Source organism: Mustelus asterias, chromosome 5, assembly GCF_964213995.1.
Source record: "Mustelus asterias chromosome 5, sMusAst1.hap1.1, whole genome shotgun sequence".
Taxonomy (NCBI): domain Eukaryota; kingdom Metazoa; phylum Chordata; class Chondrichthyes; order Carcharhiniformes; family Triakidae; genus Mustelus; species Mustelus asterias.
The window spans coordinates 29,534,792-29,552,604 of record NC_135805.1 but is presented as its reverse complement, the minus strand read 5'-3'; the positions used below and the strand labels follow the sequence as shown (position 1 = coordinate 29,552,604).

The 17,813-nt window shown below is 41.3% G+C and overlaps 1 protein-coding gene across 4 annotated transcripts in view; it reads left to right on the top strand.

Annotated features, from left to right (window-relative positions):
• amd1 (adenosylmethionine decarboxylase 1) overlaps positions 1-17,611 on the top strand; it is a 43,220-nt gene extending 25,609 nt beyond the window's left edge. For 3 of the 4 annotated variants that reach the window (XM_078212355.1, XM_078212354.1, XM_078212356.1), the window contains 7 exons: positions 1,820-1,946; positions 3,553-3,655; positions 6,472-6,514; positions 7,071-7,215; positions 7,301-7,393; positions 9,634-9,789; positions 15,523-17,611. In XM_078212355.1, coding sequence (XP_078068481.1) covers positions 1,820-1,946; positions 3,553-3,655; positions 6,472-6,514; positions 7,071-7,215; positions 7,301-7,393; positions 9,634-9,789; positions 15,523-15,663 — 808 coding nt within the window. In that variant the 3' untranslated portion in view covers positions 15,664-17,611. The remainder of the gene's footprint in view (positions 1-1,819; positions 1,947-3,552; positions 3,656-6,471; positions 6,515-7,070; positions 7,216-7,300; positions 7,394-9,633; positions 9,790-15,522) is intronic. The other variant, XR_013497749.1, reaches the window with a different exon arrangement.
• The last annotated feature ends 202 nt before the right edge of the window (positions 17,612-17,813 follow it).

Here is a 17,813-nt window from a genome sequence, read left to right as displayed (position 1 = left end):
TCTGCAACAAAAGTATTTAAGTATTCATCCTGTTTAGGAAGAGGAGGAGATGACTGTAGCAGCTCTTGAGAGTTACACAATGTATGTGAACCATGATGTTGTCTTCCGGCTTCTGTTCATTTATAATATTAGAACTGGGAACCTTGAACCCATTTCTTCATTTTGGAATGCATTCTGAATTTTTGTCTTGCTATTGCCTACAATGGTGCTGTTATATAGAGCAGTAGATGTTAGGATCTGTGACTCGGAGGGAATGGGTTGAAATATATCGGAGCATTTCAATTGATTATGACTAAGGACAAAGCAGCATGTTTGGCTCCCCATTCCCACCCTTCAATGTTTACTCGCTCCAGCACTAATACAATGGCAGCAGTGTGCGCCCTATACAAGATGCATTGTAGCAACTTGCCAAGGCTCCTTCTCAGCACCTCCCAACACTGACCTCTACCACTAAGAAGGACAAAGGCAACAGCCACGGGGAACACCACCTGTAAATTCCCCTCCAGCTATACAACATCTTGGCTTGGAACTTTTCAGTCGCTTCACTGTTGCTGGGTCAAAATCCTGGAACTAACAGCATTGTGGGTATTTCTACTTTAGAGGCAGCCCAGCATTCACCTTCTCCAGGGCAATTCGAGACTGACCTCTAGCTTCTGGCTTTTCTGTTTCTCTCCCCTTTCTCCAATAGTGGTATTACATCTGCAGGGCCCATTCCAGAATGTAGGAAATTTTGGAAAATTATAGCCAGCACATTCATTGGCCAGAATTTTCCAGCCGATCTCGATGGGATCTTCAGGTCCTGTCAATGGCCAACTCCCAGTTTTTGAGGGGGGGGGATACAACATTAAAACCCTTTGACGGCAGTGGGATCTGCCAGTGCACCACTGTGGAGGTATGCAGAATATCCTGCCCACTATCTCTGTGGCTCTTTTGGAATCCGAGGATTTAGGTAATCGGGTCCCAGTGGTTTGTTGGATTTTAGTTGCTTGGGCTTCTCCAATACCTTTTCTGTTATTTGGTGCTCCTCTGGTTTCTACACCACTCTTACTACCATTCTTTGCAACATTTTAATTCATTTTTAATACCCTAACTTAGATTTTTTTCCCTCCATTTAATTTCTAAAATGTTGAATGCTTGAATTGTTTCTTTAAATGTTTCCCTCTGCTATATTTTTCAGTCTACTTATCCAGTCAATCTTAGCCAACTTGCCCCTCATACCTATGTAATTCCCATAAGCTTGTCTTGTTTGTGATTTGAGTATGTTTTATAAAACTTGATGTGGGATTCAATTGTATTATGACCATTAATTCCCACTGAATCATGTACTGAAATTGCTAATTAGGAATTAGATTCTAAAATGGCTTTATCCCAACTGGTTCCACAACATTGTTTCAGTAAAGTGTCATGAAAGCACTCTACAAACCTTTGCCAATTTGATCGGTCCAATCCACATGAAGATTATAAAGTTCCCCATAGCTTTTGTTACAAGCTCCAATAATTTCTTGTTTAATGTTTCATCCAATTGTGCCTATAAACTATTCCCAGCAACGTATTATGGGGAAACAGGATCTGTTGAAGAAAGTATGTGGATTGAAATATTTCTTTAGAGTAATTCGATTTTTGGCGCAGAAGAAGCTTCCTGTAGCTGCAGGGGGGGTATTTGTTGTAGGTCAGGCTCCTCTTGGCAGTCGTTCAGTTTAACATTCACACTTGGCCATAAAGAGAAATATCCTGCAGCTTTTTTAAGCTGCAACTGAGGCTCTCAAAGAATCCTATAAATTGTGATACAAGGGGAATAAACTTTTTAATCTTTTTACAGTGAGAGTAGCATGTTTGTCTCCAAGAGACGTTTCATTTTGAAGACATGCGGTACCACCCTCTTACTGCAAGCACTGGAGCCTCTGTTGGAACTTGCTCGTGAGTACTGCGGCTTTGATTCCATTCAGGTAACTTTCAACTTTCTGTGGTGTATGCTAGGTCTTTTATTTGGGCAATATTTGCATTGGGTGTGATTAATAATTGAACTATCGAGAAGTTCATTTTATTATTGTCACATGTATTGGTATACAGTGAAAATTATTGTTGTGCATTATACAGAAAGCATACCGTTCACTGAGAAGAAAAGGAGAGAGTGTAGAATGTAGTGTTACAATCCTAGCTAGAGCATAGAGAATGATCAACTTAATGTGAGGTAGGTCCATTCAAAAGTCTGGTGGCAGCAGGTAAGAAGTTGTGTTGAGTCGGTTGGTACGTGTCCTCAGACTTTTGTAACTTTTTCCTGATGGAAGAAGGTGGAAGAGAGAATGTCCGGGGTGTGTGGAGTCCTTAATTATAATGATTGCTTGTCCGAGGCAGCAGGAAGTGTAGACAGAGTCAGTGGGTGGGAGGTTGGTTTGAGTGATGGACTGGGCTTCGTTCGCGATCCTTTGTAGTTTCTTGCGGTCTTGGACAGAGCAGGAACCATACAAAGCTGTAATACAACTAGAAAGAATGCTTTCTATGGTGCATCTGTAAAAGTTGGTGAGAGTCGTAGTGGACATACCAAATTTCCTTAGTCTTCTGAGAAAGTAGAGGCATTGGTGGACTTTCTTAACTATAGTATCAGCACGGGGGGACCAGGGCAGGTTGTTGGTGATCTGGACCTAGAACCTGAAGCTCTTGACCATTTCTATTTTGTCCCCATTGTTGTAAACGGGTATGTTCTCCACTACGCTTCCGGAAGTCGATGGCAATCTCCTTCATTTTGTTGACATTGAGAGAGAGATTATTATCATTGCACCAGTTCACCAGATTCTTTGTCTCATTCCTGTAATCTCTCTCGTCAGTTTGAGATCTGACCCACTACAGTGGTGTCATCGGCAAACTTGAAAATCAAGTTGGTGGGGAATTTGGCATATATAGGGGCTGAGGACACAGTGGTGTGGGCACTGGTGTTGAGGATGATCATGGAGGAGGTATTGTTCCCTATCTTTACTGATTGTGGTCTGTGGGTTAGGAAATTCAGGATTCAGTCACAGAGGGAGGAGCAGAGCCCTAGGCCACAGAGTTTGGAGATGAGCTTCGTAGGAATAACGGTGTTGAAGGCTGAGCTGTAGTCGATAAAGTTAGGGTGACATTTGCAAGAAATTATGAAATGCAAATTGCTGGCAATGATTTTTCTGACTATACGAGAAGCAAACCGTGTGAATATATGTCAAGATTTGTTGGTAATGATTTTGCTCTAATAGTGTGATCTGGTGTAAAATGGTATAATTGACGTGCTTCTCAATTCCGAGATTCCCTACTTCAAATACCTTAAATCACGTGCCCAAATTTTGAGATTTCTGTCCAGGCTGACTGCAGCCAAGTGTTCAGTTTGAAATGGAAACAGCCAATGGCACATTCTCAGAAGGTAACACCACATTTCCATCCTTCACTGGTGTTAAAGCAAGCAAGTGGCTGTGCTGGAAAAGTGATAGACATTTAATTGCCAATTTTAGTACAGTTAATACTGATCTAGTTATGTTCGAAATTCATTTCATGGAAAACTGTACATGTCTTTTAATTAAACAGGATTTCTTCTATTCCCGCAAAAACTTTGTGAAGCCAGCACATCAGGAATACCCACATAGGAACTTTCAGGAGGAGGTAGAATTTCTGGATATGATGTTCCCAAGTAAGTTCAGTTCAATAGAAATTGATTGCAGTTTCATTAGCTACCATGCTGAATCCATTTTATGATTTTGAATGTGTCTCGAGTAGGAACCGTTAAGTCGAAAGTCCAACAAGATAACATGCAACGGCTGTTTTGATTTGATTTTTGCATACTAGAAGTTGTGGAACGAAGTGCAAGGTGAATGCCGCATGTGCCTTTTTCTAAATATATTCCCTCCCAAAAGTACTTGGGCACTGTTCCACAGGCTTGCAGCCAACTGACACTTAAGTCAGTCTCCACTGTAAAGTGAAACAATTTTACCAGAAGAGCATTGCGGCTAAACTTGACCCTGTCCTCGCCCAACCCCAACTTGTACAATTCTGACAGGATTGCCCAAGAGTCCCCCCTCCTGACTGAACTAGTCCTTTGTATTTTTTTTGTGTGAAGTGAGGAATAGTAGAACTGGAAAATAAAACAACTTCCATTTTTATCAACCAATGTACAGCAACTTGAATTTGTGTAGCACCTTTAACAAAATAAAATATCACTATATATCCCTATATAAAAAGACACCTCAGAAATGCATTCTAAAGCAAAATTTGACTGAGTCACTAAAGCAGAAGGCCAGAAGCTTGGACAGCGAGGCAGGTGTTAATATTTTGAAAGAGGTGGAGAGGTTTAGGAATAGAATTCCAGAGCTTAAGCCTTAGGCAGCAATGGATATAGCCTCTGGTTGCCAGGATGTGGAGTTGTTGGGGTGGGCACAGTAAGAAGTCTCAACACCAGGTTAAGGTCCAAGAGGTTTATTTGGTATCACGAGCTTTCGGAGCACTGTTCCTTCCTCAGGTTCCACTCACCTGAGTGGAACCTGATGAAGGAGCAGCGCTCCAAAAGTTCGTGATACCAAATAAACCTGTTGGATCGTAACCTGGTTTGATGGCTGAGCATTTAAAATCAGGGACCAGAGTTCGGTGAGTGCACGTATTGAAGGTTATGGGACTGGTGAAGATGGGGAAGAATGCGGCCATAGCATGGAACAATTTGGGGGGGGAAAAGATATTAGATTTTTGAAAGCAAGGCGCGACTTAATCTGGAACCAATGCAGTCAGCAAGCACAGGAAGTGATAGCTGAATGGGACTTAGGAATATACTGACACGCAACAAAAGATTTATGGGGGAGGTGGGGAAGCTGGTGAGAATGCCTTTGAATAGTGAAGTCCAGAGGTAGCCACGGCATGAGTTTCAGCGGATATCTAATGCAGGGGTCGAGTCAGGCAGTGCTACAGAGGTGAAAATGGACTGTTTTAGTAATAGCATAAATGTGTGGTCAGTATCCCATCTCTAGGTCAAATATGGCAAGAAGATTGTGGTTAGTCTACTTTGCCCTCAGTTGCCAGGATGAGGGATAGCATCGCTGGCTAGGGAGAGCGGAATAATGGCTTTGATCTTCCCAATATTTAATTGGTAGAAATTTCTAAACCAGTACTCTATGTCAGACAAGCAGTTGATAATTTTGACAATGGAGCTGTTGAGTGGTGGTGTTGAGGTAAAGCTGGATGTCATCAGCATACATAAAGCCAATGCTGTGTTTTCAGGTGTTACCCAGGGGTAGAAAGTCAATGGGAAATAAGGAGGTGCAAAGGACAGATTCTTTGGACACACCAGAGGTGATGGTGTGGAATCAGGAAGACAAGCCATCGCAAATGATGCACTGCTTATGGTTGGACATGGAGGACTGGAACCAGGCAAATACAGTTCAACCCAGCTAAATGATAGGCATTAGAGAAGGATGGTGCAGTCAACCTTGTTAAAGGCTACAGGCAAGTTGAGAAGCTCGATCAGGGAAAGTTTTCCTCTGTCACAGCTGATTTGATATCGTGATAGAGACAAAAATCTTACTGGAGGGATTGAAATATTGAACTTTGGGGAAAGGTGGGCATGGATTTAGAACAGTAAGAAGCCTCACAACACAAGATTAAAGCCCAACATGTTTATTTGAAATCCACATCATGGATTTAGAAGGTGACATGCTCAAGTCTTTGGAGAGGAAAGAAAGGGGTGTGGGGTGGTAGTTTACAAGGATGATGAGAGTCGAGGGTTAGTCAAGTATTTTGTGTCAGAAATAGCATGGATCAATGCAGAGTTGACCTTGAACCTTACCAGGATGACGTATTCCCATTTTCCCCATCAGACATCCTGTAATTTTTGATAGAGAAACTGCTGATTTAGGGAATGTTAATGCTATTGGCCCATGTATGCTGGAAATGAGTTCATATTTAGTTGCTATTGCCAGCAGAGGGGATTTTTTTATCCGACTAATTTAAACCCAAAAGCCCCCAATTGCTTATCCTTCCTCCCATGGATGGTTCTCTTCCCAGGTTTGAACTGGCTTTTGAACAGATCCCAAATCTGTTTTGGATTCCCTTTCAGTTGGTTAAACAGTTTATAGCCAAGGAAGAGAACTTGCAATAAAAACAGAAAAGGCTGAAAATACTCAGCAAGTCGGGCAGCATTTGTGAAAAGCAGTTAAAATTTCAGGTCCATTCTGATGAAAGGTCACAGGCTTTCACTCCACACATTCCCAACATTTTCTGGCGTTTTCCCTGATTTTTCAGCATCCTCAGTATTTTGTTTTTCGAACTGGTAGTTCATCCTCAATTGCCTGCCAGTATCAATAATTGAAAATCTTGAGGTAAAGTTAACTTCCAACATGTGGAATCTTGCTTAGCATTTCAGTTCAGAGTGCGATTAGCAAAATAGTTTGCTTATTTTTGAAATTGAAAATCCAGGATTATCGTAGTGATGGTTTCTAACTGCAAATATTTATTCAATAACAGATGGGGCGGCCTACTGCATGGGACGTATGAATTCTGATTGCTGGTAAGATGAAATCTGCTTTGTTTTGCAAACTTGTGAATGTGGATCTAATGCTTCTGTCTTTACCTTTCGCCACAATTGTTTTACCAGAATCTTTGATTACTTTTAAGGCAGAGCTGGATAGATTCTTGATTAGCATGGGGTTGAAAGCTTATTGGGGGTTGGCAGGAACATGGGGTTGAGGTTACAGTCAGATCAGCCATGATCTTATTGAATGGCAGAGGAAGCTCAAGGGGCCGAGTGGGCTACTCTTCTAATATGTATGTTCATATGAGATGTTACAGAGAAGTGCCATCAGCGCAAAGGAAATAACAACACAAGAATCATTTTAGCAGCAAGTAAAATATGGCACTGTGAACACTTCTAGTTCTTTAGAACACAGGCTGTACCCAGCCTAATGAAAACTGCTAGTTTTATTGTGCCCCAGAATTACAATTTTTATTTTGCAAACTTGGAAGTAAGTTTATTACTAAACCAGGTGCAATGTACTAAAGTCAGTTCTGTAGTTTTGAGCTTAACGTTCATTCATGCAAATCTTGTGATTTCTGTTTGATTCCAGGTATCTTTACACTCTGGATATGCCAGAGGATAGTGGGATCAAACAGCCGGATCAGACACTTGAGGTTCTGATGAGCGAGCTTGATCCAGCTGTCATGGACCAGTTCTTCATGAAAGATGGTGTTACTGTAAATGATGTCACTCGAGTATGTACTAAATTAATTTTTAAAGTGTAAAATAAATGTTTTTTAAAAGTGATGGAGTCTTAAACATGGTGTCTTTTTTTTAAAGATGAGTGGAATTCGTGACCTGATACCAGGTTCAGTCATTGATGCCACATTGTTCGATCCTTGTGGGTATTCTATGAACGGAATGAAAGTGGATGTAAGTTCCCTGTCTTTAGCCATTTGTTTTTTTTCCCCCCTCTCTCTCTCTTTGCCACACCCCTCCCCAATACACAGGTGCTAGTTTTGTCATTCATCGCCAAGCAGCCGTACTCCTGGTTAATCATTTTGCAAACCTGAGTGTTGATGCACTGCTCCCAAAATGTTTTGTTTTGTGCTTTCAGGATGCATAACTTGTATAGCTGAAGTATTCAAAATTTCTGCTTTTAGTTTACTTTAAAAATAAAGGTGGATTCATCCAAAATAAGAGAAAATGTGAGCTTGATTCTAGGTGTAATCGATGTGGAATAATTGATTAAACTGGAAGGTAGATACTGGGAAATAAAGTTTAACATTCACCTCTGGACCAAAATGACTGAAGGCTGGGTTCTGAGTATCTGTTCCTCTCTAACTCGGGTAGAGCGGAGAATTGAAAATGAGGCAAAATTGATCAGAAATTTGGTCTTTTATCTTTGCCAGGTTACTGTTGTATCTACTTTCTTGCCAGAGTGGGAGAGGACATTGGCAGGTCATGCGTTTGCCTTAGTTTATTGTTTAGGCCCCATTTGGAGTATTGTGAGCAGTTTTGGGCCCTGCATCTAAGGAAGGATGTGCTGACCTTGGAAAGGGTCCAGAGGAGGTTCACAAGAATTATCCCTGGAATGAAGAGCTTGATGTATAAGGAATGGCTGAGGACTCTGGGTCTGTACTTGTTGGAGTTTAGAAGGATGAGGGGGGGGATCTTTTTGAAACTTAGAGGATACTGCGAAGCCTGGATAGAGTGGACATGGAGAAGATGTTTCCACTAGTAGGAAAAACTAGAACCAGAGGGCGCAACCTCAGGCTAAAGGGATGATCCTTTAAAACAGAGAAGGAATTTCTTCAGCCAGAGAGTGGTGAATCTGTGGAAATCTTTGCCGCAGAAGGCTGTGGAGGCCAGGTCATTGAGTATCTTTAAGACAAAGATAGGTTCTTGATTAATAAGGGAGTCGGGGGTTATGGGGAAAAGGCAGGAGAATGGGGACGAGAAAAATATGATTGAATGGCAGAGCAGACTCAATGGGCCGAGTGCTCTAATTGTGTTCCAATATCTTATGGTCTTAATGATGGTTAACTGACTAATGAGAATGAGTGGTGATGTGTCATTTGGTTAAGAACAATATATTCAGTGAAAATCAATAACAATTACTTATGCACATTTATAAACAAAACCTTTTCACTTTTCTGAAGTAAGCTGAGGCTGACATTCAGTGGTCTGTGCGATTTGTTCAAGGTTTACGTGACCAAATTTTAAATGAAAATATTCCTCATTTTGCGAAGTTTGCCACTTTTGAAAACGCATTGTTATGGCCTAGACTGGGTGATCCTTAAACTACTTCAGCTTACCATCCGTCAAAAACTGGAGCTTAATCGTGCTCTGTGAGCAACAGTGTCTTTTATAAATGAAATCCCTTTTGTTTATTTAGATGTGGGATTATACTTCAAAGTAAATGAGCATTCGCATCTTCTGTTTCCTGATCTTGTGGATGAGAGAACTACAAAATGGCCTCCTCTCACAAGATGTGCATTACCTGAATGCTAAGATCATACTTGGCTGTAGTGTACAATGCTTTGAAGAATTGTAGATTTGCCTTTATCCTACAGAATGAATTTGTTTCTAGAATGAGAATATCTCTCTTTGAAGCTACACGGCAGGTACTTTAAATAGATTTTCCTCTAGGATCTCCTGGCTTTTTTCCTAGTATGCTAACACCCCTTTTTTATCTAAATAATAGCTCCTGATTCCTTCGTTCTTTTCCTTCCCCAAATCAGGAGAAATTGGCTTTGGCCACCTTCGCTGAAAGCTGGTTTGAGTTCCATAGTTAGATGCCTGCGTAGAACTTCCTTTGTAAATGCAGCCAAAACCTTTAATGACACAGCTGGATGAACTTACCAAGTGAATGTTTTGATATTTTCCACGTGATGGTTTGGAGATTTCAAATTCCTGAAAGAAAAACAAGAATATTTGGTTTGGGATATGGTCGAAATATTGAAATGTGTAGCAATCTGCTTTCCCTGTCCCCCTCCAGAACAGGTTTGAAATTTCACTTGGCAGTCATATATAGAATGACTGATTGAAGCTTTACATAATATGTATTGATAAGTAGGAAAAAAATGTATCTTTGGCTTTGGAGTCTCTGCGATGGAACTGCTAAGACAGCTCGTAACTAAACCAAGTCATTAAATGCTTTGTCTTTTTAGGGGACTTACTGGACAATTCACATCACCCCAGAACCAGACTTCTCCTATGTTAGTTTTGAGACTAACTTGGCCCAGACTTCCTACGATGATCTAATTAAAAAGGTTGTAGATGTCTTCAAGCCAGGGAAATTTGTCACAACCCTTTTTGTTAACCAGGTGAGATTCTAGGTCTTGCTGTAAAACTAAGTTGGTACAAAATCAAACCAATGTATGCTGGGAATCTGAAATAATATCGAAATGTTGGAAGTATGCAGTCGGGTGGCAGCATCTGTGTCAAGAGAAAACAGAGTTAATGTTTCAGAATAGGTGATCTTATGTTAGAAGAAGGTTGGAGGTGTCATGTTTTTAGTACTGGACCAGCAGTCCACACCATGAAAGCACAGATCCCACCATAGCAACAAGAGTTTGACATCACTTGTTCTTAATCTGAAAATAAAAAGCTGGTATCAGTAAAAGTGACCTTGAAACTGATGGTTTGCTGTTTTTAAAAAAAAACAGCTGGTTAAATCCTATCTGAGGGCAAAGTCTAGCTGTCCTTACTAAGTCTAGCCTATTTGATGTATGGACCCACATCATGTGGTTGCCTCTCAGCTGCTCATAGAAGTAACATAGCAAACCATTCAATTGCTCCAATCAGAACATTAGAGATTGCTGATGTTTCCAGTGACATTCATTATCCCACAAATGGAGGAATTTTTAAAAACTGAGCCCTGACCGTGATTCTTCCAAGTAACTGCTTCCTGCAAACAGCTGAGTTGGCATAATATTCTGAATTTTGAAGTTCTGACAAATGGGGAATTTCGCAGCAACAGTTGCACAGTGTAATGTTCCTGGACAAATGAACCAGAGGCCTAGATGAATGCTCCAGAAACTTCAGTTCAAATCCCAGTTCAAAAACTGGGGAATTTAAGTTCAACCAAATCGATCTGGAGTGAAAACCTAGTCTCAACAATGATGACTGTAAAACTATTGGATTGTTATTTATTTGTTCACCGATGTGGGTGTCGCTGGCAAGGCCAACATTTATTGTCCATCTCTAATTGCCCTTGAGAAAGTGGTGGTGCCATTTTGAATTGTTGTCGGTGGAACTATGTGGTGTAGGAATGTGCGGTGTTGTTCGGAAGATTGTTCCAGGAATTTGACCCAGAGTTAGTGAAGGAACAGTGATATAGTCCCATGTCAGAATGGTGTGTTTGGGAGATGTTCCCATGCATGTGCTGCCTGTGTCCTAGAATGGTGGTAGAGATGAGGTTTGGAAGGTGCTGCCAAAAGAACCGTGGTGAGTTTGCTACTTGTGCATCTTGTAGATGGTACACATGGTTGCCACTGCATGTCAGTGGGAGAGAGTGAATTTTTAAAGTGGCAGAGGGGGTGCCAAACAAGTGGGCTGCTTTGTCCTGGATAGTGTCAAGCTTCTTGAATGTTGTAGCTGCACTCATCCAGGCAAGTGGAGTTGTGCGTTGTAGACAATGGAGGCTTGAGGAGTCAGGTGAGTTATTCACCACACGGTGGCACAGTGGTTAGCACTGCTGCCTCACAGCACCAGGGACCCGGGTTCGATTCCTGGCTTGGGTCACTGTCTGTGTGGAGTTTGCACATTCTCTCCATGCCTGCATGGGTTTCCTCCAGTGTCCTCCCACAGTCTGAAAGACGTGCTGGTTAGGTGCATTGACCCGAACAGGCGTCGGAGTGTGGCGACTAGGGGAATTTCACAGTAACTTCATTGCAATGTTAATGTAAGCCTCACCTGTGACTAATAAACTTTAAAAACTTCCCAGTCTCTGATATGTTTTAACCATTTATGTGACTGGGTCAGTTTACTTTTACGTCATTGGTAACTCCCAGGATGTTGACAATAGAGAATTCTATGTTGGTAATGCCATTGAATGTCATGGGGAGATGGGTGGTTTCTCTAGTTGGAGATGATCATTGCCCAGCACTTGTGTGGTGCAAACATTACTTATCACTTATCAACCCACACGTGAATGTTGTCCGGGTCTTGCTGCATTTGACCCAGGCTTCAGTACCTGAGGTGTAGCAAATGGTGCTGAACATTGTGCAATCTTCAGTTGCAGTACTTTCCTAATGATGTAGCTACGTTCATGAAAAGCTTACCCAAAGCAAAATGGTAAGATAATTAGATTTTCCCAATACAATTGATGCAAAAGTTGCAGGATGTTGACATTTCTCATCAGAACATAATAATAAACCATGTAGAAATGTAACAAAGATTCCACTCACCCAGTGCCTGCTTTTGGAGTGACTGAAAGATAGTGTCCATGTTGCAACAGCTGAAGGAGTTCCAGTGATGCGTGGAAATCTGCCATCCTTATCTGATCTAGATGTGACTCCAGCTCGGCCCACAGCAATGGGGTTGATTCTTAATTGCCCTCTTAATGGCTTAGCAAACCACTTTGAAAATATTGAATAAGAATAAAACTGGATGGACCTAGGGTACCTAGGGCATGGTGCAAACACAGCTTGTCCAGTTCTCACTAACCTCTGGGGACTTGTGACAAAGTTTGGAGAGTTGTCCCACAGATTAATCAGACATAGTCCTAGATGTAGCTTTCCTCGCACAATCGTGTTCTACCATCCAGTCAGTCCACTCCTCGATTTATCCCTATAACCCTGCAGGTTTACTTCCTTCAAGTGCCCATCTAATTTCCTTTTGAAATAATTGCTTCCACTTCACACACTTTGCTAGAGAGTTCAAGGACGTTGTCACTCAAAAGTTGTTCTTCATATTCTCCCTGCATCTCTTGCCCAAAATCTTGCATCTGTGGCCCCGAGACTTTGTATCATCAGTTAATGCAACAGTTTTTGCTCAGCTATCAAACAGAACTTAGGCAGCAATTTGCTCATTTTGGGTTTGCCAGAACCACTTGACACCAGATCAAGTTAGTCTTGCTCCAAGCACATACAAAAGATATAAACTCCAGAGATGAAGGGAGTGACTGCCCTTGACTTCAAAGAGTCCTGGCAAAATTCAAATACATGGGAATGGTTTGCGGGGCACTGTCCACAGGTTTGAGTCATACCTAGCACAAAGGAAGATGATTGTATATGTTAGAGGCCATTCATCTCTGTTCCAGGATGTTGCTGCAAGAATTCCCTGTAACAGTTTGAAGCCAAACCATCTTCAATGCTTCATTAATGGAAGGTTTTCAAAGCTTGCAGAGGGATTTAGACCAACTAGAAAAATGGGCTGAAAAATGGCAAATGGAATTTAACGCAGACAAGTGTGAGATATTGCACTTTGGAAGGACAAACCAAAGTAGAACGTACAGGGTAAATGGTAGGACTCTGAAGAGTGCAGTTGAACAGAGGGATCTGGGAATACAGGTACAGAATTCCCTAAAAGTGACGTCACAGGTGGATAAGGTCGTAAAGAGTGCCTTTGGTACATTGGCCTTTATAAATCGGAGTATTGAGTATAAAAGTTGGAGAGTTATGGTAAGGTTATATAAGGCATTGGTGAGGCCGAATTTGGAGTATTGTGTACAGTTTTGGTCACCTAGTTACAGGAAGGATGTAAATAAGGTTGAAAGAGTGCAGAGAAGGTTCACAAGGATGTTGCCGGTACTTGAGAAGCTGAGTTACAGAGAGAGATTGAATAGGTTGGGACTTTATTCCCTGGAGCGTAGAAGATTGAGGGGAGATTTGATAAAGGTGTATAAGATTTTGATGGGTATAGATAGAGTGAATGCAAGCAGGCTTTTTCCGCTGAGGCGAGGGGAGAAAAAAAAACAGAGGGCATGGGTTAAGGTTGAAAGGAGAAAAGTTTAAAGGGAATATTAGGGGGGGCTTCTTCACGCAGAGAGTGGTGGGAGTGTGGAATGAGCTACCAGATAAAGTGATAAATGCTTTTAACATTTAAGAAAAACTTGGACGGGTTCATGGATGAGTGGGGTGTGGAGGGATATGGTCCCAAGTGCAGGTCAGTGGGACTAGGCAAAAAATGGTTTGGCACAGACAAGAAGGGTCAAAAGGCCTGTTTCTGAGCTGTAATTTTCTATGGTTCTATGACCTTCCCTCCATCATGAGGTCAGAACTGAGGATTTTCACTAAATACAGACTGTTGCAATTTCTCAGATAATGAAGCAGCCTGTACCTAAATGCAGCAAGATTTGCAACCTTCAGGCTTGGACTCGTGCATGGCAAGTAATGTTTGATCCCCAAGTGCCAGGCAATGATCATCTCTCAGAATGCAAAATACTACATGCTGGAAATCTAAAATAAAACGGAAATGCAGGAAAAATTCGGGCCCCGAATTGACACCCTATCTACCACCTTAAGCAATTCACTCACTCCACCACTGAGCAGTGTATGTATACTCTATGCAAAATGCACTGTAGCAACACGAGGTTCTGCAGCAGCACCTTCCAAACATGTGTAGTTACCACCTAGAATGACGCGAGCAGCAGGCACATTGAAACAGCAGTGCCCGCAAGTTCCTTATCCAAGCCACACTCCATATTGCCTGGGAAATATATTGTTCACTTGCTATCGCTGGGTCACATGCCTCCAACTCACTCCCTAATAGCACAATGTGTGTACCTACACGACATAGTGCAGCAGTTTAAGAAGGTGACTCAATCTCCAGGACAATTAGAAATGCTGTGTTTGCCAGTGATGTCCACATCCCATGAATGAATGAAATAAATCCAAGTTGTTAGTTTATTATAGTTGATGGCTGATCCATTTTTGTGACATAGTCTTACAACACAGAAACAGGCCCTTCGGCCCACTGTATCTATGCTGACCATTAAATACCAATCTATGCTAATCCCTTTTGGTAGCACATTCCACATTTCCACTACCCTCTGGGTGAAGAATGTTTTCCTCAGTTCCCTGCTAAACCACTTACTACTCACCTTAAACCTATGCCCTCTGGTCTTAGACACCTCTGCCAAAGGGAAAAATGGGGAAAAGATTCTTACGATCTACCCTATCTATGCTTCTCGATTTTGTATACCTTGATCAGATCTCTTCCACATACACACACACCCCCATACTCGGCTTCTTCGGCTCCAGGGAACAAACTCAGCCTATCCAGTCTCTCCTCATCCCTGGCAACATCCTGGTGAATTTCCTCTGCCCTCTCCAGCGCAATCACGTCCTTCCAATAGTGTGGCGATCAGAGTTGCGCGCACTATTCCATCTGTGGCCTAACCAATGTTTTATAAAGTTGTACCAAGACCACCTTGCTCCTATATGCTATGCCCCTGGCTACTGAAGGCAAGTATCCTGTCTGCCTTAACCACCATATCTACCCGCGCTGCTACCTTCAGGGATCTCTGGACTTGTGCACCAAGGTCCCTTGGTCCCTCAGTATTCACCAGGGACCTAATTGTTTATTGTGTATATCCTACCCTTAGACCGCCCAACAAGCATCACCTCTGTTATCCGGATTAAATTCCAGCTGCCGTTGCTCTGTCCAATTTGCAGCCGATCAATCAACACCAATTTTCGTGTCACCTGCAAGCTTACTAATTATGCCTTCTACATTCACATCCAAGTTGTTAATGTATATAAACAGCAAGAGTCCCAATACTGATCCCTGTGCTACACCTCTGGTCACAGGCTTCCAATCACAAAAGCAATCCTCCACCATCACTCTGTGCCTCCTATTAAGAAACCAGTTTTAGATCCAGTTTGCCAACTTGTCTTGGATCCCATGGGCTCTAACCTTTTGGACTGTGCTACCTTTATCAATGTATTTAGTTACCCTTCCAAAAAACTCAATTAAATTAGTTAGACAGGATCTCTTTATTGTTGCAACTATTGTGTTCTTTTCATTTGAATCATTACTTGATTTTTTGGGTGATTTAAGTTAAATTGCCTGACGCACCTTTGTTGTAACGCATTCTCTTTACTTTATTACAGAACTCCAAATGTCGCAGTTCATTTTCTTCTCCCCAGAAAATTGAAGGATTCAAGCGCCTCGATTGCCAGTGTGCCCAGTTCAATGATTACAATTTTGTCTTTTCTAGTTATGTCAAGAATTGTCAGAGACAGCAGAGTTGAATAGCAAAGATGAAAAAACGTAAAAAAAAGTGCAAGGTAAATGGTGGCCATCCTCTAGTTCAGGGTAGCAAGGGCCAAACTTCACACTGCCACCATTTTATCAATTTTGTCGGCCCCGTATGTAACCATAATAGAATTGTGTCAAGTTTGAAATGTAACCGTTCTTGTAATAAGGAGTTGGATATCTTGCATGAACGCTCTTTTCTCTGTTTACTTATGCTAGGCCATTCTTGCTGTGATATTGAAGTGCATGTAGAGCAGTTCAGTGCTTATTGTTTACAGTTATATAACACTTGCAAAGTTAGAAATGTACGGTATGTAGGTTTTCTACAGGTGACGCCAAAAATTCTCCACAGACAAGGTTTTCGCCCTCATTAGGTGTGAGCCCTGGCCTGTTTAGAGCTGTTTGTTCACTTGTTTCCATTCGGTCAAACATCTTCAAGAATCAGGAGCTCTTTATTTGCTGATGTGGATCAACTCTCCAAATGCCAGGACTGCACTGGATAGCTGGTCAGGAGTTTAATCAGAATCTTAATGATTGGTAAATATTTGTTAGGATTCTTGTTTAATATCTCTTTGCCAAAACTGCTTTGTTTCCAGCAACATTTGGCACATTCCATTTGATTTATTGAATAAAAACATTAGTCGGCTGGAAAGACTGTTGAACATCCTACTTTAAACATGCCAGGGTTCACCCACCCCAAATATTTTTGTCGGAATTTCCCACTTAAAGATGAGCAGGCAGTGTGTAAACGGCACGAGATCAGTTTAGTTTAAACCTTTATTCAGATATTAAGAACAATCCCAATGTACCCTTGTCCATTTTCTGCTGTATCATTTGTTAGTACAGTAATGTTAATTGTTGGGGAATTTTGGTGGCACAGTGATTAGCACTGCTGCATCACAGCACCAGGATCCCAGGTTCAATTCTGGCCATGGATCATTCACTGTGTGGAGTTTGCACATTCTCCCCGTATCTACATGGGTTTCCTCCCACACTCCAAAGATGTGCGGGTTAGGTTGATTGGCTATGCTAAATTGCCTTTTAGTGTCGGAGGATTAGCAGGGTAAATGTGTGGGGTTGCAGGAATAGGCCCTGGGTGGGATTGTGGTTGGTACAGATTCAATGAGCTGAATGGCCTCCTGTATTGTAGGGATTCTATATGATTCTATATATGTTTAGATGGTTTGGGCACAGATGGAAACACATGGCCACAAGGCACAATTAGTAAAATGGGGTATAATTATTGGTGTTGAAACTCACAATATAATTGTTTTAGTCCATTGTTGCTGATTTTTCTATGGTTCTGTTTGGGCTGTCTTGTTTTTCTGAACTTCAATACAAATGCATAGGAACATGATGTGGCATTTGTCCCAGAAATGTTTGAATAGCGTAACTTTGGTTTGCTTGGAACTGTTTAAAATCTTTAAAATTCTGGTTGTTGGTGAAGTGGCTGATATATTTGCCACGCTTTTTGTTAATTATAAGATTCCGGTTTATAAGCTAAATTTATTTGCAGTGGTTACTTTAGGGCATTGAAAAATAATCATAAAGACTACGAGCTCTCTTGTGGACCAATAATTTTTTTTAAAAATGACATTTGTGAAATGCAATCTTGAGGTTGTGAGCACATCCACAGGTCCTCGATTATAAAAACGTTAAATTCCATTTGGGTTATCAATTTGAGTTGTTTTATACGTACTGCAGTTAGCAAAAACAGTTGCTCTAATTTTGAAAAATGTAATTTGAGTAATGACGAGCAGCTTTTACTGTGAAAGATTGAGATTTTTTGCTCATTGGTGCTGTTCAGTTAAGGGGAAATTTTGGCGCCATTAAAACTTTTATGTCGAGTTGTTTCAAATATTTTAATTCGAGTTCTGAAATATTTTATCTGTACTACAAGATGCTTCAATAAAATTGAGATTTATGGAATCTGTTAATTTTATCCATATCTGCTTAGTAATTATAACATCCACATGGGCATCTTCAGGATATTTTACACAAGATTAACGTTTTCAGGGTCTGTCTCACCCATTCCGATGAATTACAATCTAAGTACCTTGAATGGGATGAAACTGAAAAGCCACTTTTCTATATGCAGCAAAGAATTAGAGGTGTTATTTTCATCGTTTTTATTCAACTTTTACAC